Source organism: Muntiacus reevesi, chromosome 3 (assembly GCF_963930625.1).
Source record: "Muntiacus reevesi chromosome 3, mMunRee1.1, whole genome shotgun sequence".
Classification (NCBI taxonomy): Eukaryota; Metazoa; Chordata; class Mammalia; order Artiodactyla; family Cervidae; genus Muntiacus; species Muntiacus reevesi.
Window position 1 is genome coordinate 1,310,813 of NC_089251.1, and position 19,188 is coordinate 1,330,000.

A 19,188-nucleotide genomic window follows, 5' to 3' on the forward strand; every position below is an offset into this window, starting at 1 on the left:
CCCCAAGGTCAGGAGCAGGTCACGCTCAAGGAGGAAGTAGGTGGCTTGGGGGTCTGAGGGAGAGGGCAGGTGTGCGGTGATGGAGGCGGACGCCACACGGCTTCCTGCAGAGCTGGGCTCTGTTCCCGCCCTGGATGCTGTCAAAGGTGGAGACCCCGATCCTGGTGTCCACCCTGCTGGGCAGCAGGACACTCCCAGGAGCTATCTCCACAGGACGGCTGGCCCAGTTGGAGCCCGTCTGTGGTCAGGGGACCCCCCTCACTCTGAGCCCCGAGCCCGCCCCCCAGCAGCGCCCCCCCAGGTCCACTCACAGGCAGCATTAGCATGGTTCCAGGAGGGCCGGGCAGCCCGTCAGCGCCAGGAAGGCCTGGGCGTCCAGGGGGACCCTGTGGACAGAGCGCAGGAGAGCAGGTCAGGGCCCGGGAGGGAGCTGGACTGGGGCGTCGTGAGGGGGCGGAGGCAGGGCCCGCGGGAAGCCACAACGAAAGCGCAGAGCGACGCAGGGCCCGGAGCCTGGAGAAGGGGCCTTCACTGCGGGCCGAGGACGAGGAGACCCCGGACCCAGGAGAGCCGAGCGAAGAGGCAGAAAGCCTGGAGTCTGCGGTCCAGAGCGGCAGAGGCCACCCCGCGGGAGGCGGGCAGGGGTGAGGCGTCGCAGCTTCCACGGCCCCGGGAGCGTCCCTGCCGGGTGCCGCCCTGGGCTGGGCAGCCCAAGGGCCCCGGAGCTGACGGCTGAGAGGCCAGACCATCCCCACGCCCCCTCAGCCCTGCGGGTGGAGCAGATGCCGCACGGGCCACGTCCACTCGTTTGGATGGACACAAGGGGCCAGCATTCCCGGGGGGACGGGCAGGGTCACAAGGCCTCCTGAGCACTTCGATGCCCCACCTCTGCACAGACACCACCTCAGCGCTCGCCCGGCTGGTCCCCGACACCCCCAGCCCCTGGCAGAGCCTCTGACTGATTCTGGCCTAGGTCAGGCCTAGGTGAATGCAGCACAGATGCGTGCGTGCATCGTCACTTCAGTCGCGCCTGACTCTGTGACCCCATGGACTGTGGCCCACCAGGCTCCTCCGTCCATGGGATTCCCCAGGCAAGAGTACTGGAGTGGGGTGCCACCTCCTTCTCCAAGGGGAGCTTCCCGACCCAGGGATCGAGCCCTTGTCTCTGATGACTCCTGCGTTGGCCGATGGGTTCTTTACCACTAACGCCACCTGGAAAGACCCCTGCAACATGAATAATACGGCTTCTTGTCAAAAAATCGTTTTTATCACTCAGCTTTTCACAGAGGCAGACAGACGCCCAAGCAGCTTGCCGTGGGCGAGGTTCGTGGGCAGACAAGTGCAGCCCGCCCCCCTCAGTGAGACAGACCGCCACCGGCCCACGGCGGGGTGCTGGTGGAGCCCTGCACGCACGACCGCAGCGCGACGCTCCCGGGGCAGACGCACCTCCCTCCCGAGCCCCGGCCCAGAGGACCGAGGACAGGGCTCTACCCCAGACGGGCTGAGAAGGGCACGCCCGGCCCAGCCTGGACCTCCACCCGCCCGTCTTCTCCTTCGCGGCTGTCTTACTCCAGGGCTGACCCCTCCTCTTGTGAAATGTGGCAGAACACGGCTGTCTGCAAAGTGGAACGTGAACATTCCCCCTCATTCCGCCAGGAGGAGCCGGGGATAAATGCCTGCAGGTGCCCAGGGAGCCGGAAGCACACGCACCAAACACGCAATGCGTATCACGCCTGTGAGTCCACGGGCCGGGCGGCCGGGGGTGGTTCTCCTTTTAGGAGGTGGTCTTGTACACGTGTCTGGCAGTTTGCGCCTTCCCTCTGCCGCACGTGGAGGCCTGTTTGTGAGCTCGGCCTCACTCCTTCCACTGGCCTCGGAGGTCCCCGCCCTCACGGGCTCATCAGTGATTGAATCTGTCCTCCTCTGACGCGTGTTTTGGTCCAGTTTTCATTAGGACACAGGCTGTTGTGATGGAGCTTCAGGCATCTTTCTTTCCTCTTTTTGTTTGGCTGAGCCAGGCGGGACATGGAATCTCAGTTTCCCACCCAGGGATGGAACCTGAGCCCCAACAGTGAGAGCGTGGAGTCCCAACCACTGGACCGTCAGGGGAAATTTGAACCATCTTCCTTAGGTAGGTTCTCAGAAGCAGAACTGCTGGGTCAAAGGGTTTCTGCGGCAGCCCCCTGGCCCGGTTTTTTATTGCTAATAGGCACAGCTAAATGGTCCTTGCTTGCCATTTTCGAAAAAAGAAAAAATTCCCAGAAGATAAAATTTACTTAAAAAAGAAAAACCCAGGGAGTGTTTTGCCAGTCAGATTTCCTCTTGGAAATTCTACCCTGAGAGCTGCTCACCACTGAGCTTTCTGCCCCGAGTCGATCCCAAAGCAAACCCCCAACTCAGAGCTTAGAGTCGTGTGTCCCAGGGATGAGATGCCGTCCATGTAGTATCCACGCCCATGTGGTGCGGGCTTGCACACGCGTGTGTGTGTGCGTGTAGCGCTGGAAGCCAGGAAGCACACGGGGCAGCCCCTCACCCACTGAGACCCTCCTCCTGCTCTTTCTAAGCTGCAGGGGTGAAAATTCAACCTCGGGGCCCCAGAGCTACTCAGCCCTCATGCTGACATCATCAACTACACTGAAAACAATCCCCAAGGGCATGTGGGTAGGCGGACAACAGTCTGGAAACCCTGTGAGAGAGAGGGTTCACCTGCGGGAGAAAACCCCCCATTTTAAGGGATCCTCCTCACACCTTAAAACCTGACGCGAGTCCCATGCAGCCGCGCGCCTGTGCTCGGAAAAGCTGCCAGCCAAACCCTGCCAGGCCCCAGGGTCTGTGTCCCAAAGACTCGGCCCCCCAAGCCAAAACAGGGGTCTGCATCCCAGCCGCCCCGCCACCCTCCACTGGGCTTGAGCCGAGGACAGGGCTGCTCTGTCCACAGCCTGCGTCGGACGCCGGACACGCCCCAGCCACCGGGCTCAGGGCGACGTCAGAAGAGCCGGCCGGCCTCTGTGCGTCTTTAGATCAGTGCCCTGAGCTGGCCAGGCAGGCGCTGTGAAGCTCTGGTGCCGCGGGGCGGCCGCACGCAGACCCCGTACAGACACACGGCCCCCCCAGGGCAGCACAGGGCTTTCCCGAGGCCGTCCTGGTGCCGCGCCGCCGCAGGCAACAGGGAACAGAGCGCTCAGACGCTGTGAAAGCGGCTGCCGGCTCCAGCCCCGCTGGTCCAGAGCCCGGGACTCAGCAGCAGGCGGATCGGGGCTCATCCCCGGCTACAGAGCCCGGCTGCTGCTCACCACAAGGACAGGCAGCGGGGCTGGGCGGGGACGCCGGAGCGCAGGCGAGCCCTTACGCTGGGATACTTCTGCTTTCAGGCTTCAGAGAGGCCCGGAAAAGGGGAGGAGCCGCGTCGGCCCTCAGGTCCTCAGTATCGGGGTGGCTCGCGCAGGTCCAATCCTGTGCAGTCGCAGTTTGGGGGAGGCCAGAGGCATTCTCAGTGGTCACTTCCTGATCTAGATCCGAACACTGGCTATCCCTGCAGCCGGGCCAGAACCTGGGGGGATGCCGCACCCCCACCCCACCGCCCGCCACGCTCATACCCTATAGCCGGCAAGTCCCAGACAAGCTCACTGACATCTGAGTCCAGGAGGCCAGACGGGCCTGGACGGAGACCCTGGGGGCTTCTGCTCCCAGCCCGCCCCTCTCGGGAGGACCCCCACCCCGTGCGCTCCCTAGTATGACAAAGGGTTCCTTCCGGCTTCCGGGGCTTCAGGGTTAACAAGGAGACTCAGGTGGCCCCAGAGCCACGCTAGTAACGCCCCACCGCAGCACGGCAGGGGGCGAGCAGGTCACAGAGAGGACGCGGCCCCATCTCCCGCGGGGAAGCCCCACATTACCACGCCTCGTGGCCGGGACCTCACAGACACCGGCTGTGCAGAGCAGCTGACTAACCACGTGTCCCGGGCTGGATGGCTCCACGAGAGACGTCCTGGGCACACAGGGGCGCCTGGGGCCCGAGCCCCACACCCAGCCCCCAGGAGGCGGGAGAGAGCTCAGCACCCTGTCCTGGGGCACCCGCGGTCACGCGCCGCGGCCTCTGCAGAGCTGGGAGCTTCCTACGGGTCTCAGTGGGCCCTGCATCTTGGCCACGTGGCAGGGACCTGGGCTGTGCCCCGTCCGCAGACCTGAGCGTGAATCCAGCCAGCCTGCCCAGAGCCCACGCTCTGCAACAGAGAGGCCTACCACAGCTAGAGAGCAGAGTCCGCTCTCCACAACTAGGGAAACACCTGCACCGCCAGGAGCACGTAAATAAATAAGCAACATGATTTTAAAAAAGGAAGAGCGGCAGAGTCCCAGGATCGGGACGGGGGGGGGGGGGGGGGCGACGAGGATCTTCCAGATTCCCCAGCGAGCAGCTCTCACGTGCAGACGGGCATGTGAGGCCAGGCAGATGATAGCGATCAGAACACATCACCCCAAAACAGGCCGCTTCAACTGAGAACTCACAGATGCGGGGAAGGCCCCTGCCCTCCCCGGCCAGCCTAAAAGCAGGCCACACGCTTCCCTTTGCAAAGGTGGTGGGAATTCTCCAGCACCCACCCGCCCGAACCAGGATGACGGGAAAGGGGGGCAACGCTTATCACTGGAGGTGGACAGCGGGCACGCAGACCTTCCTGAACCATCCTTATCTTCCGAGTCTCTGCCCCTCCCACCATGTATTTTGTAATCACTTCTCCACAATGTACTGCTTTTTGTTAAAATGGTATGTAAGTTCTCAAGTCTAACCACTTATCGGGTTTTCACTTCTATGTGAAGGCCTCTGTACACGTGAAATTAAAAATATTAATGAGATGATTTATCTTTTCTCCTGTTAAGCTCTTTGTTCAGTTTAATTTGCAGGTCCAATGGACAAAACCTAAGAGGGCAAAGCTTTCTCCTCTCCTCCCCGGGGATCCTGAGGGCACCCTGCCGGCAGGTGGCCGTGCGGGTCCTGACTCTGCATCCAGGGTTCCTTCACAGCTAAGAAGCAGACAACCAGGAGATCCGGGCACTGGGAGGATGCTGTGAGCAGAGAACTGGGCCCCGAGGGTGGGCAGTGTCAGCTCCTGGAATCAGCCCGTCCCCCTGGGGAGGGCCCGGGAGGGCCAGGGGGCTGCTGGGTTCCCTTCCAACCCCGAGCACAGCAAGCCGTAGAGCAGGTGCTCTCTCTGCCCACCCCACCCTGGTCCCCGTCTTCTGGACCCTGCCTCGAACTCCAGAGACCTCAGCTCTAAAAGCCCCAGCTTCCAGGGTCAGGAGCCTCCACCCCGCCAAGTGTTTCAGGCACATTTAGATCCTCAGCGCCAGAGCAGGACCCAGCGCCGTGGCCACCCGGGTAACGTGCCAGGTGGACAGGTGGACACTTGAAGCAACGCTGAGCCGGCGGGAGACACGGTCTGTGCTATCCGTGCCCCAGTGGACGGCGTCCCATCTCACGTCCAAGAGAGACGGCTGCTCTCGCTGACGTCTGAACCCAGCCCCACCCCGGGCCCATCCGAGGATGGCTCTGTGAGCAGACACGGCCGTCACCCCGTCTCACGCAGACCTGTGGCGCGAGCTGGGTTAGAGACAGCAGTCCCGGGCCCTGGGTGGGGAGGACAGGCCCTCATTTGCTTGGCTCACTTATTCAGCTGTAGCCGAGGAGGAAGCGGCATGGATGCATGGGAAGGCCACCACGGAGCCAGGGCCCCTACTCTGCCCCCAAAGCCACGGGTTCAGGGAAGCAACATGGTGAGACTCCCGCCTGGCGCCCAGTCTGACCCGGCTGCCCTCTCAGGCCGTGCGGCCCCCTGCTCCGTCTGCAGGCGGCACCTCACTCCGCCTGGAGCATCGCCCCAAAGCCCTGGCGCCGGACAGCCAAACACCCCCTCAGAAGCAGACCCCAGCCGCGTCCTCCCCAAAACCGTGAGGTCCTTGCTCTGCCCCGGGCCGTGTGCCAGGCGTCTCTTAGGTGCAGACACGCTCCCAGGGCCTCTAATCTACAGCCGCACCCGCTTATTAGCACTGAGTCTGGCCGCGCTCACATCCGCATCCATTAGACCAGCAGGAGAAACAAGAAGGAAAAAGTCAAGGTGGACGAGAAGCCACAGGGCTGCAGTACCCCCAAGCCCCCACGAGGTGTCAGCGCGAAATCTCAGCATCCTGGGCTCAGCCCGCATCTCCCTGCAGCCACCAGGGCGGCAGGGGACGGTCCCTTTGACCCACAGCAAGTTCTCCGGCGTCTGTCGCTTGATTCCTGACGAGGAAGCTGGAGCGAATGGGAGGACGCCGCGGGCCCGCGTGTCAGCCCCACTAACGCACGGCCGCGGGGCCAGACCTGTGCACCGTCCCTCCCCCGGGGCCCCCAGGGGTTCACGACCCGGCTTTTTGCAGAAGTGGCCTGTCCCCAGCTCAGGGCCAGGCAACGGTCCACCCTAAAATCAGAAGAGAGCGGGCGCAGCGGGGGTGGCGTGAGAGGTGACCGGGTCGGGGCAGTTTGGGGAAGGACGTCGGGGTGTTGTGGTCATCCGTGCGTGTGAGGACAAGGCCGGTCCCTTAGTGGGGGGCGGGGGGGACCCCCGGACGAGGCCACCGAGCCCGTGATCCCAGGGGCTGTCCTTACCCTTTCTCCAGGGTCACCCACTTGGCCTGTGGGACCCATCGTTCCTGGAGGTCCTGGGAGACCCTGGAATTAAACACAGAATCAGGCAGAGTTAAAGATGCAGCCACAGGGCGGTGCCCGCCTGCCAGGAGAGGGTGGGCGTGGGGTGGGGCGCAGGGCGAGTGCCCACCCCAGGGCGTCCCCCCCGATTTCCATCCAGGAGTGTTAAGGGGCCTCCCTGCACCCCCGAGGACCCGCCCCACAAGTCACGGGAAACGAAACAGGACACTCACCGCGGGGCCTTCTGGGCCGGGCGGCCCCTCCAGGAGCATGCCCTGGAAGAGACAGGGAGAGTGTCTGAGCTCCCGGGACGGCCTCCCCCATCCCGAAACGCGGCCCCGGCCCCCCGGCCCCAGCCCCGGGCACGGCTCCTGGGCCGCGTGGCCCAGAGGACCACGGCCCAGGCCCCCAGGGCCGCACGCTCCGTCCGGGGACGGGTCTGGAGCGGCTGCCTCTGCTGTGGGGCTGTGGCGGGGGCCACAGGGGCCAAGCTCTGAGCGTCTCCAGTGCAACAGCAGCCAGCAGGCTTCCCCCAAGCGCAGCTTCCAGAGGACAGAGCAGGGCCAGGCAGGCCTCGGCGACGGCAGCCCAGGGGGCCGCGGAGCCCAGGCCGAGGGCCCCGCGACGGCGAGACGGCTGCCCGGGGTTTCAGGGGGTACAAGAGGAGGGGGGCGGCAGGCCGAGGCCCCTCGGGGCTGGCCGCTCAGAGAGGCTGCGCTGGGGCCCCAGCCCCCCCCCCCCCAGCAGGAAACGCCTCCCCCACCTGCAGCAGCCCCTCCCCGTGGGAAACGCAGCCCGGACGCTCGGACCCTTCCTCCCCGTGAAGTCCGGTGGCGGCCGAGACAGGGACGAGAAGGCTGCACACACTGGCCCAGGGGAGACCTGCGTCCTGCTGCCTGGAAGAAAGCCAGCTCGGGCGCTTGTGGGGCCGACCAGGGCCGCCCCCCCAGTTCTGGGCTTTCCTTCGAAAGTGAACCTGGAGCTGCTTCCTAGGGGTGAGCAGGCGTGCCCCGGACACGCAGCTGGTTGGCACACAGCGGTCGGACACCAGGCCCCTGCAGAGCAAGCCCCTCATCCTCCCCACCGGGCTCCCCGGACGCCGGAAGGACGCACCCTGTGTTTGCACAGAGGTGAGCTCAGAGGTGTGTGCACACAAATTCCTCCAGCCCGCCTCATCACTCTCGGCTTCCCTGGCTCCTCTGACAACGGCCGCTGAGCAGGCTCAGAGCTGAGCCGGGATTGAGGCAGACAGCCCCGCTGCACCGCGGACACACCATCTCTGTTCTCAGGGAGCCCCCGGTGGGCGGGCCCTCAGGGGAGGGTCGCGGGCCTGGGGAAGGCTGGGGGCCGCGGGATGGGTGGGCCTGACGGGGGGCACCTGCACTTTCCCAGGAGCGGGGAAGGGACCCACGGCCACCACCCCACCGAGGAGCGCTCCCGAGACACAAAGAGGTGGTCTGCCCGCAGAGCCCCTGGTCCACACCCGCCAGGGCGGGGGGGGGGGGGTCTCAACCTTAGTCGAGCTCCACACAGCTCTACAGGGAGGTCCGTTCATTTGCTAAGCAGCAGGGCCCAGAAAACCTTCCTTAAACCACAGGAGGCGGGACGTGCCTGCGACGGGCCTTCCCAGGTGACTCAGGCCCCTGGACGGGGAGACTGGGTCCTCCTGGAGCACCAGGTCTCATTGACCTGAGTCCCCCTCCACCCCGGGGAGTCCTGTCCTTTCAAGGAGCCACTGGTGATGCTGACCCGTGATAGCGGGTACCGGATCCGAGTGGGAAACAGCTCTGGCGGGAACCGTCCCTGAGATGGATGGATGGAGAGAGGAGCTGGTTCCAAGAGCTCCGTGGACAGTGAATCACACGCCCCAGAGGGAGGTCGCTGGGGCATGTGGGGGACAGCAAGCGGCCCCCCAACCTCCATGGGCTGGGATGTGTCAAGACCATGTCCGCTGCCCTCCAGGGCTCAGCCCTCTGTTTATGGGGAGCTAAGACTTGAGGACGGCCAGCAATGCTCCAGGTTGAGATGTTCCAACTGTTTACACAATGCCCCGGGGGGACTGGCCCCACCCCACAAGTACTCTGATCAGGCTGGGGGCTGGGCTGGAAAGAATGACATGGCCAGAGCGCGTCCAGATGGCCCCCTGGACGACGCTGGACCGGACTTCCTGAAGACACGCCGTCTGTGTCAGATCCCCTCTCTGTTCTCAGCCTGCGTCTCCACCTGCCCTCTGCAGTGCAGCCTGGCAGCTGGACGCCCCGCGCCCCCCTCACCAGCATCCAGCCAGACCTGGACGCTACGGTCCTCGAACAGGGGCGGCCCATCCGGGGGATGGGCAAACAGGACGCTCGTCCGGACCGAGATGCCGGCCAGGCCCTCCCAGAGTCGGACGTCCTGGGTCAGGGTGCTTCATGTCGCTGAGCAAGGGGCCACCTGGCCTCGGGCGCCTACCCTGGCACCCTGCCCCTTCCCCTGCACCCCATCCCTCGCCCCAGGCAAGCCCTGTCTCCCTTGGGCCCTTGGGGAGCACCGGAAAGGGGGTGTCCTGAGCCTGAGAACAGGATGTGTGTGCCCAGTGGCGGCAGCCCCGCGGGACCTGGGTCAGGCCAGGGGGCGGGGGGACCAGAGAGCATGACCGTCACCCCGTCCCTCGTCCTGACGCCCCGGCCACGGGCTTCTGGTGCCTCTAAGGGGTCAAGGCTCCAAAAGAACCTTCCCAATTCCGCGGGAACTGGACAGGATGACTCCCTCAGTTCTCATGCCAGGCGCCCCGGGATCAGGGGAGTCCTGGAGCCTCCACTGGAGTCACGCCCTGGGATCAGCCACCAGGAACGGGGAGCTGGCGGCGGAGGCCAGAGCCCCGGGCCCCAGGCTGGTGACCCTCGGGAGACAGGACGCGGGCCTCCTCCCTCCGCTTTGGAGGATGTGGCAGGACTGGACTTTGGCAGCCAGCCCCCGGCCCCTGCTCCCACGTCCAGAGCGGCCTCCCGGCCCCCGAGGCGGCGTCCCCCACGTGCGGCTGCAGGGCACCCCTCCTCCTCCCGCTGATCGTGTGGCACCTTGCAGAGGCCTCAGGCCACAGGGTGGGCCGGGTGCTCCCAGCCAGGCGTGGCTCCCTGAGGGCAGAGAACGTGGGACCCCGCAAACACCCACAATCCCACGAGGGGCACACGGAACTTCTCCCCAAGGTTAAGGCGTTATCAACGGTCATTTTGTTCAACTTGCCTCCGGCCCCGTCGCCAGGCACAGGGCAGTTTTACTCAATGGGAGTTTGGGCGTGGAGCTGTTTTATTACATCCCCTGGAGGTGGCTGAAAACCAAGCTTGCCTGTTTCAGCAGCTGGAGGCAGAACCAGGTCCTCCCCGCCCAAGACCGGCAGCTCCCGGGCCCCACTCGGCCGTGCCTGGGGCTCCCTCCCTCCCAGAGCCGAGTCTCCTTCTGAGCTAGACTGGATGCGCGGTGACGGTGACGCGCCTGGATCTTGGGCGCGCGGCACCAAGGGCCCTGACCCGTTTGAATCTCAGCAGATACTCCCGTAGTCAAGGTCCAGAACCTTCTCCTGCCCAGGGACTTCTCAAAGCAGCACGCGGCATCCGTGAGGTCACGAGGCTCCTCACGGTGGCCCGGGGCACAGAGGTGCTGGGGTCCCCGGGTCCCCTGGGAGCAGAGCAGGGTCCCCATCCTCCCTAACCCGCCACAAGCCCCCAAAATGCGACCCCTGACCCTTGACCCTGCTAGTTCCGAGAGAGAATAAGAAAGCGTCTTACCGGTTCGATGATGGCGGGTTCTCCTTTTTGACCTTTCTCGCCCCGAGGCCCTCCGATCTGGGGTTCACGACATGCAGAGAGAAGGGGGGAGGAGAAAGAAGGCACAGGTTTCACCAGATCCGCACAGCTGGCGAGGCGGGGGCCCACCCGAGGCCCAGGGAGGCGACCCCGCGGCCGCTCACCCCCTCGTAGATGGTATCCTGGTTGGCGGGCATGCCTGGCCCGATCTCCGAGGGGGAGACGGTGGGGTCGTAGTATGGGTCGTAGTAGCTCTCGTCCAGGTTCTTGATGGTTTCTTCCGTGAACTCTCCCTCCAGATCGTCCATCCCCTCCTCCGGAGGCGGGACCGGCTAGGGGGAGGGCGGCAGTGGTCAGTCGAAGGACGCCAGGTAGCAGGCAGACCCAGGCCCCCGGGCTCGGGGCCCGAAGGACCGCGGCCTCCCGGTCACAGAACACGGGGAGCCTGGGGGCTCACCTGCTGGGAGGCACTGTCTCCCTCTCACAAAGGGGAAGCTCGTCCCAAACCCCTACGATGCCGTGCGAAGCAGAGCCGCCCAGGGACAGCCGTGCCCCGCCAGACTGCCCCGTGCACTTGGGCAACCCCGGCCACCAGGGGCTCCGCCTCAGGCCCGGGCCTCGGGGTAAGACGTCCATGATCCCATGCCTGCTGGCAGAGGGGCCTGAGCCCACCACAGCCCCGTGTGTGAGCCCTCTGGCCATCCAGAACTCAGCATCACACAGTGGCTATTTCCAAGCATCCGCTGTGTGTCCTGGCCGCGCCAAACCCCTCTTCAACCTGGAAACTAGGCAACGACCCCAAGGGGCGGGCCTCACGGGCGCCAGGTTGTCAGTGTGATCGCTGGTTTCTTTCGAGACAGGGACATCACCGTCCAAGGTCAGTCACTGGCGGAGATTTCAAGTCGGGTCGTGTCTCGTCTGCTCGTCCGACCCCTAGCTCATGGGCCTGTCCCCCTCCCAGCCCACAGAGAGGAGCATGGCTGCAAACACGTGTGACCTCATCCATCTCCACCCGAACCCTGCGAGACTTGGAGGCCGCGCTCCGTTCTACACCGAGATCCACCCAGCAAGGTGGCCATTCTAAACTCGAGGGGCCCCGGGGAGCATCTAACACGCCCAGCTGCCAAGGGCCAGGTGTGGTGGGGCGGGGGCCAGGGCCGCCGCCCCCGGACTGCAGGTGAGGGGCAGAGAAGGGGAGCCCAGGCGTCCAGCCCCCGCCCCGGGCCGAGCCCGCTCGCAGGGAAGCAATTACGTTGGAGCCGTTGGAGGTGAGGACCGTGCTGGTGGGCACCTCGGCCCGGGCGCCCTGGTCGGGGCTCTGGTCGGGGTTCTGGTCGGGGCTCTGGTCGGGGTTCTCGTCGGGGTTCTCGTCGGGGTTCTCGATGCCTTCGCCGTAGCCGAAGTCCTCGTAAGGGGGTGGCGTGTAATAGTCCTCGCTGGGCACGTAGTCGTACTCCCCGATGCCGGGGTCCTCCTCCTCCTTCCCGGGGCCCACGGTGGTGTCGGGTGCCGAAGGGGCTTCCGTTGGGGGCTGGGTCAGCTCCTGAGAGCCGGGCACAGACACGCAGGGTTAGGGGGAGGCCGGCGTGGCGGGGAATTCCCTGGCGGTCCAGTGGTTAAGCCTCCACGCTCTTACTGCCGAGGGCCTGGGTTCAACCCCTGGTAGGGGAACTAAGGTCCCGCAGGCCACGGGGCAGCCAAAAACAAGAGGAAGAGACGCTCCCAGATTCTGAGAGCCACACAGGCCAGTGTCGCGGGCTCTCCGTGGGGAGGGGACCATGCTCCATCCTATCCACGTCCCCCCGCGTCCCGCTCACTGTGGGAAGCCCTCTGCCCCACACTCCCCCTGAGGACAAAGCGCACATGGTCCCCTGGCCCCTCATTTTCCTGCTGAGCTCCTGCCCACACCACGCCCGGTCTCATGTCACCAGTCAGCCCCCCGTCCTCCCCGAGGCCTCCTTATCCCCCTCTCCTGACCCAGGGGCCAAACGTCGGCCAGCCCTCCACCCCGCACCACGGCCCCCAGGGACACCCCACACCCCGCACCACGGCCCCCAGGGACCGGACCTCGGCCACCTCCGTGGTCTCCCGAGCCGCTTCCACGGGCGTCTTGGTGGGGACGGGGTCCTTGCCCGTGTCGTCCGTGTCTTCGTAGTAGGGGTACTCGTAGTAATAGGTGTCCCCTTCATTGTCCCCGTCGGGGTACTGAGAGCAAACGGGGCTGCGTGAGGAGGGCGGGGGCCCCCACCCCGCCGGGACAGCAGCCCGCGTCTCCCTCCCCCGCGGGCTCTGCCAGTAAGAGTGGACCCCAAAGGCTGTGCCCAGCGCCAAGCACCAACCCTGCGGGCCTGACAGACACCCCCGCCCCCAGCTCCGGGGCGCAGAGCCAGCCCTGAGGAGCAGAGTCAGTCCTGAGGAGCAGAGTCAGCCCCGGGGAGCAGAGTCAGCCCCAGGGGGCGTCCTGGGGAGGGAACAGGGTCCCGTGCCCTCTGAAAGGTCCGATGTTCTGACCTTGCGTGCCCGAGGGCCGGGACTGCCAGCCGGACCACGGGCTCTGCTGGCAATGCCGCTGCCGCCCGGGGGCCCCGACCTCCACGGAAGGCCCAGACCACAAGGGAGGGACTTCCCGGAGGATGACACAGCGGGTCCCGCCCTCTGTGTGGGGGATCCTGGAGGCGGCCGGGAGGCCTTGGCTGCAGGGACCCAGATGGGAGCACTATCCAGCCGGTTCTCAGGGTGGGGGGAGATCCCCTGAGGAGGAAACGGCAACCCACTCCAGGGTTCTCGCCTGGGAAAACCTCAGGGTCAGAGAAACCTGGCGGGCTCTCGTCCAGAGGGCGGGAAAGAGCCAGACACGGCTTAGTGACTGAATCCAAGACCCCGGGGCTTCATGGAGCGCCCCCTTGTCTCCTGCCTGCTCGGGAGACAAGGGGCGCTCAGTGGAGAAGTAACCGGCAGGCCCGAATTTTACTTAAAGGAAACAGGAGTCAAACCTGAGCAGGGAGGGCAGAGGATTTGAAAATGGTGCACAGAACTGAAAATCAAGTCAGCTGGGGCGCTGCTGGACTGTGGGGGTGGGTGGACGGGCGGGCTGGCCCCGGTCGGCAGATGGCGGCATCAGACCCGTTCCGGGAGCGCTCGGGACGAGGCTGGCCCTCGGGGTCCCTGCTGCTCTGGGGTCAGGGCACCCATCTCTGTGCCGGGGCAGCGCTGAGCCCCTCCTGTCCCGCAAGCTCCAGACGGCCCCCAAGGGCACCTGCAGCGTCTCCGCTCGCTCAGCGCCCGCCCCAGTGTTGAGTCAGGCTCCGGCTCTCCTGACCCAGGCACTTGTGTGAAAGGCTCTTGACCAACGTCCGTGACTCAGTCGCTTCAGAGCACGGGGAGCTTCGTAAAGCGAGTCAGGGATCCACTTCGTCCCCAGGACCGACTGTCGTCTCACCCACTGGGCTTATTTGAAACGGGGGTCCCATGGCCTCTGTGCCCCCACCCCCACCCCTCCCAGAAGGTCTGGCCGCAGCCCCCCCGGGACTCACGTATTCATCGGGGTTGGGGTCCTGAGACTGGGGTTTGTCGGGGACGGCGGTGTCACAGTCGGGGCTATAGTGCTCGCAGTAATCGTAAGCCGCCCGGTGGTCCGAGACGAGCAGCAGCTGCTGGATGTCTCCCTGGGAGAGGAGGAAAGCTCTGAGCAGGAGGCACACGGGGAGCCCGCTGGGCCCCCAGGAGGACCGCCTGACACCTGAGAGCTGGTCCTCAGGGCCAGACCTCCTGCGGGGGAGCTGCCTCACCCAAGCCACCCACCCACCCACCCATCCACCCACCCATCCAACCACCCATCAACCCACCCATCCACCTGTCCATCCACTCATCTATCCATCCATCCACCCACCCATCCACCCACACATCAGCCCACCCATCCAACCACCCATCCAACCACCCATCAACCCACCCATCCACCTGTCCATCCACTCACTTACCCATCCATCCACCCACCCATCCACCTGTCCATCCACTCACTTACCCATCCATCCACCCACCCATCCACCTGTCCATCCACTCATCTATCCATCCATCCACCCACCCATCCACCTGTCCATCCACTCACTTATCCATCCATCCACCCACCCACCCATCCACCTGTCCATCCACCAAACCACCCACCCATCCACCCACCCATCCACCTGTCCATCCACTCACTTATCCATCCATCCACCCACCCATCCACCTGTCCATCCACCAAACCACCCACCCATCCACCCACCCATCCACCTGTCCATCCACCAAACCACCCACCCATCCACCCACCCATCCACCTGTCCATCCACTCACTTATCCATCCATCCACCCACCCATCCACCTGTCCATCCACTCACTTATCCATCCATCCACCCACCCATCCACCTGTCCATCCACTCATCTATCCATCCGTCCACCCACCCATCAACCCACCCAACCACCCACCCATCCACCTGTCCATCCACTCATCTATCCATCCATCCCCCCACCCATCCCCCCACCCATCCACCCACCCATCCAACCACCCATCAACCCACCCATCCGCCCACTGACCCATTCATCCACTCATCACACACCTCATCAGGTGCCAGTTGCGGCCCCGTCTCCCCCAATGTCCAGCTCTGCCTCTGGCGATGAGCACGGATGGCCCCTCCCCGTGAACACCGCTGACCACAGCCTAGCTGCAGCATCCCAGGGCTCGGCCTACACCTGCTCTGCTTTCCCGCCACCGGGGAGGCAGGCGTGCAGGGTGAGCTGCCTGCTGCTGTCCCAGCCCCGGGCCCATAAGAGCGAGCGGGTCATCGAGGGGAGAGAGCAGGCGAGGGGCCCCACCGCCCACGGCTCAGCACGACCCGCCCAGCACCAGGGCCAGAGCCTGCCCTCTGCAAACCCACTCTTCCCTCGTCTCCCTCTGCCGGCAGAGCCGCCCACCCTGCCCGCCCCCCTCTCCCCACCCCTCCCGCCCCCCTCTTCTCTGTTCTGATGTCAGGGGCTCCCGGCCCTCACTTTAAATTCTCCAGCCAACGAGAACCATATGACAGAGCAGTGAGTCAAAGCCACACGTTTTTATTAAACAATATGACTTCTACTTCAAATCTCATCCAATTCAAATAAAATATTTTCCCTGCGACTGGCAGCTTGACATCTGAATGCACGTGCGCTAAGTCGCTGCAGTCGTGTCTGACTCTTTGTGACCCTGTGGGCTGTAGCCCACCCCGGCTCCCCTGTCTAGGCAAGAATTCTGGAGTGGGTGGCCGCGCCCTCCTCCAGGGCATCTCCCCACCCAGGGAAGGAACCCACGTCTCTCATGCCTCCCGCTTTGGAAGGTGTGTCCTTTACCACTAGCATCACCTGGGAATGTACGCTCTGCAAATGAAGCTACTGGGTAAAAGAGGCTCAGGGCCTTTGGGGGCGCAGCCGTGACTGTGGGCAGAGGGTGCGCCCGTTGATGGAGCAACCGGCACACTCGTCACAGTTCCTGTCTCCCTGGAAAGCCGCGGTCCCGGAGCTGCAGGCGGCGCATCTGTGTGTCCCAAGGCACCTGGCCCGGGACCCGGGCTCACAGGCCCCGCGCCAGGGGGTGAGCAAGGCCAGGGGCTCAGCCGTCCACACCCACACACAGGCCCAGCCCGACAGAGACGCCTCCGCTCACCCCAGGCCCTGGGACGCTCCTGCTGACCCGGCCCGCGGCCAGGCTGTCCCCACCCGGCCCACTCCCTCCCCAGGTGGCGGCAGTGACCACGTGACCAGTCAAGGCCCCCCCAGCGTGAAGCAGCCTTCCCTTCCGGCACCCACCCTCCCCTGCAAATGCCCGTGTGTGTTGAAAAATCATTTTCCTCGCCAAGTCTTTGGATGGGTTTTCATGCTTGTTCTGTGGGCGTGTCCCTCAGAGGGCGGGGGTCTACCATCCGCCCCTTGGGGTCTTCACGGCAGCTCTGGGGGGAGATGCCAGGGGCCCCCAGCCGCAGCCCCTCGGGGCCTTGAGCGTTAGCAGGACAGCCCCCCACCTCGGCCTCTCCACGGAGGGGCCCGGGGTCTTCAGCAGGTTTTAACATCGGGCTGCCCCTGAAGATGCTAGTTGAGAAAGAGTTTACAGGGTTTTCTGAGAAAGTCAAGTCCCCAGTGCAGTAAACCTGCCTCATTTCCCAGACGGAATCTGAGGTCAGTGGGGGTGGGTCCCCCGGCCTCCACAGCGGATGAGCCCAAGAGCCCCAAATCCGGGGAATGCTGGTCCCATGACGGGGTCCACCCTGTGCCTGGCCACGGCTGGGCGCCCCCAACACACACATCTCTCCTGAACCTCACCACAGCCCCGATTACCGACGGGGAAACGGCGGCTGGGGGGTCGAACCAGGAAGGTCGTGCCGCGTAGCTCTTCGCCCAGTGACTCTGGCGCTGTCTGGCCCTGGAGCAGGGTCCATGATGCCGCGAGCACTCACCAGGGGTCCCCGCTGGGCCACCTCTGCCCTGCTGAAGTCCCCGCGGTGACGGGGGTTGGGTTCTGACCCTTAGTGACACTCACTACCCCCTCCTGCACGCCCGTCCCCCGCAGCCGTCCCGCAGAGCCTGGAGCAGCTGTGTGCACCCCACACCGCGAGCTAATGAGTGAATCCCGCCCGCCCGCTCTCTCTTCGGCCCGTGAGCCTCGGACAGCAGCATTTCCCTCTGGGACCCCCAGGGGCACGGGCCCCGCTGCACCCCCTGACGGGGCCCCCTGGTTCCCACAGACCTCAGGACCCATGAGGCCAGTGCGGCCCAGCCCAGAGCAGGCAGCTGACCTCCGGGGGGCGTGGGGCTGAAACTCAGTCTCCTCCGTCAGCAACAGCCCAGCCCAAGCTGCAGCACAGACCCCCCACCCAGTCCCGATCCCCCACCCAGGCCCAGAGGGGATGGAACTCCCCACAGTGCCCACCGGGAACTGCGGCCCCTCCCGGCCCCAGCCCAGCGCCCCAGCGTCCCCCCGAGGGAGCTGGCTCTCCTTCCCCTCCCGGCCCCAGCCCGGCACCCCGGCGTCCCCCCGAGGGAGCTGGCTCTCCTTCCCCTCCCGGCCCCAGCCCGGCGCCCCGGCGTCCCCCCGAGGGAGCTGGCTCTCCTTCCCCTCCCGGCCCCAGCCCGGCACCCCGGCGTCCCCCCGAGGGAGCTGGCTCTCCTTCCCCTCCCGGCCCCAGCCCGGCGCCCCGGCGTCCCCCCGAGGGAGCTGGCTCTCCTTCTCCCAGCCCCACGTCACAGGTGCACCCACCGAGGCTCGGACGGGTCACTCCCACAAGGGCACGAGTAGGGTCCTCAGCCACTGCCCGGCCGTGCCGCTCAGAGCAGCCTGGTCTCCTTGGAGCCAAGTGGCGAGTCCCACGCCTGTGCCAACCTGGGTCTCCAGCGCCTGTAAACACTGCCGTCCCTTCCGGGCGGCCCTCCACGGGGCAGGTGCCCCCCCCGCCCGCCTCAGGGAGACGGGTGACACCAGCGGCCACACCTCCGATGCCTGGCCACACCCTTTAACCTCCACGTCCAGCTCTCAGTGCCGCGCCCTGCGCTGGGCACGTCACCTGCGCAGAGAGGCAGGGGGGCCGTGGCCGTCACTGCCTCCCTCGCGCTGACGGAGGCCGGGGCTTTCTCCTTTCACGCACCGTGTTTCTGCCCCACCAGGTCAGTGAAGCTCTGCAGAGGCCCTAGGAGCTTCTGCAGCGGCCCGGCAGTCATCGTGCCCATTCCACGCCCCGCACAGCCCCAATGCCCAGGGTGGCTGTCGGCCGACCGTCTCCTGGCCGAGGGCAGGCCGAGCGGCCCACGAGGCCTGAGTCACCGGCACACACAGGACGTGTGCATCCTTGGCTGAGCCGGGCATTTTTGCTGAGGGGATCAGTTCTGCCTTTTCCCATAATGAGATTTTATCCAAGCTGCGCCCTGCTGTGAGCTGAGGAAATTGCAAAGTTTCCGTTGGAGAGCTCTACAACCCCGAGGGCGCTGGAGTCGAGCAGCGTCTTGGCCCAGACCGGGGAAGCCCCGCTCCTCACGTCCGCGCTGGCTCCCAGCTCCCTCCCTCCCTCCCTGCCACCTCATCCTGCAATCCCCTCCCTTTCAATAAAAGCCATGGCCCCCAGGGCCCGCCAGGCACCCTGAGCCTCCTCGGCCAAACGAGATGGGCCCCGGGGCTCCCGCCATGCACTTGGCTTCTCCTGTGGCTCTTGCAGCTGATTTTAGCCGGAGCGCTTCACACGTGTGCAGAGACGCGGTCACTCGAGAGGACGGATGGACGCCACTTTCTGAGGCTGCAGGAGGGCTGAGCTGCCCACAGAGCGATAGCGGGAGAGAAGCACAGGCCAGCAGTTCTGGCCACAAGTCTGGCCCGAGCGAGGGCGGCCCCGCCCGAGTCCACCTCCAAGCAAGAGAGGCGCGGCAGGCACGCGCGTGCACGGGGCGGCAGGCACATGGGGCCCCTGCCACCCTGTGGAGCGCCCCGCCTCAGGGCAGCCTGCCTTGTCTGACACGCAGGCCTGGCCGAGGGGACGCAGGCCAGGCAGGGGGCTTCGGCGAGTCACCGCCTTGACGCCCTGGGAGACTTCCCACAAGAAAGAGCTCCCGGGAGCCGTGCTCCTGCTCAGCCTCTCCTCGCCCCAACAGGAAGTCACACTTTACACCCGCTGGGACACTTTTCATCCCGGCTCACACAACGGAAAAGGAAGGGCCCGAGCAGACGGGCTCTCAGCAATTCTT

The 19,188-nt window shown here is 65.4% G+C and overlaps 1 protein-coding gene across 3 annotated transcripts in view; it reads right to left on the reverse strand.

Annotated features, from left to right (window-relative positions):
- Positions 1-19,188, reverse strand: part of COL5A1 (collagen type V alpha 1 chain) — a 148,130-nt gene that overhangs the window by 72,435 nt on the left and 56,507 nt on the right. For all 3 annotated transcript variants that reach the window (XR_010662277.1, XM_065928054.1, XM_065928053.1), the window contains exons 5-12: positions 13,995-14,126; positions 12,529-12,666; positions 11,714-12,004; positions 10,626-10,793; positions 10,444-10,500; positions 6,910-6,951; positions 6,638-6,700; positions 312-386 (exon numbers count right to left, since the gene is read on the reverse strand). Coding sequence is in view for 2 of the 3 variants with exons in the window: in XM_065928054.1 (XP_065784126.1) it covers positions 312-386; positions 6,638-6,700; positions 6,910-6,951; positions 10,444-10,500; positions 10,626-10,793; positions 11,714-12,004; positions 12,529-12,666; positions 13,995-14,126 (966 nt within the window). In the remaining variant the exon portion in view is untranslated. The remainder of the gene's footprint in view (positions 1-311; positions 387-6,637; positions 6,701-6,909; positions 6,952-10,443; positions 10,501-10,625; positions 10,794-11,713; positions 12,005-12,528; positions 12,667-13,994; positions 14,127-19,188) is intronic.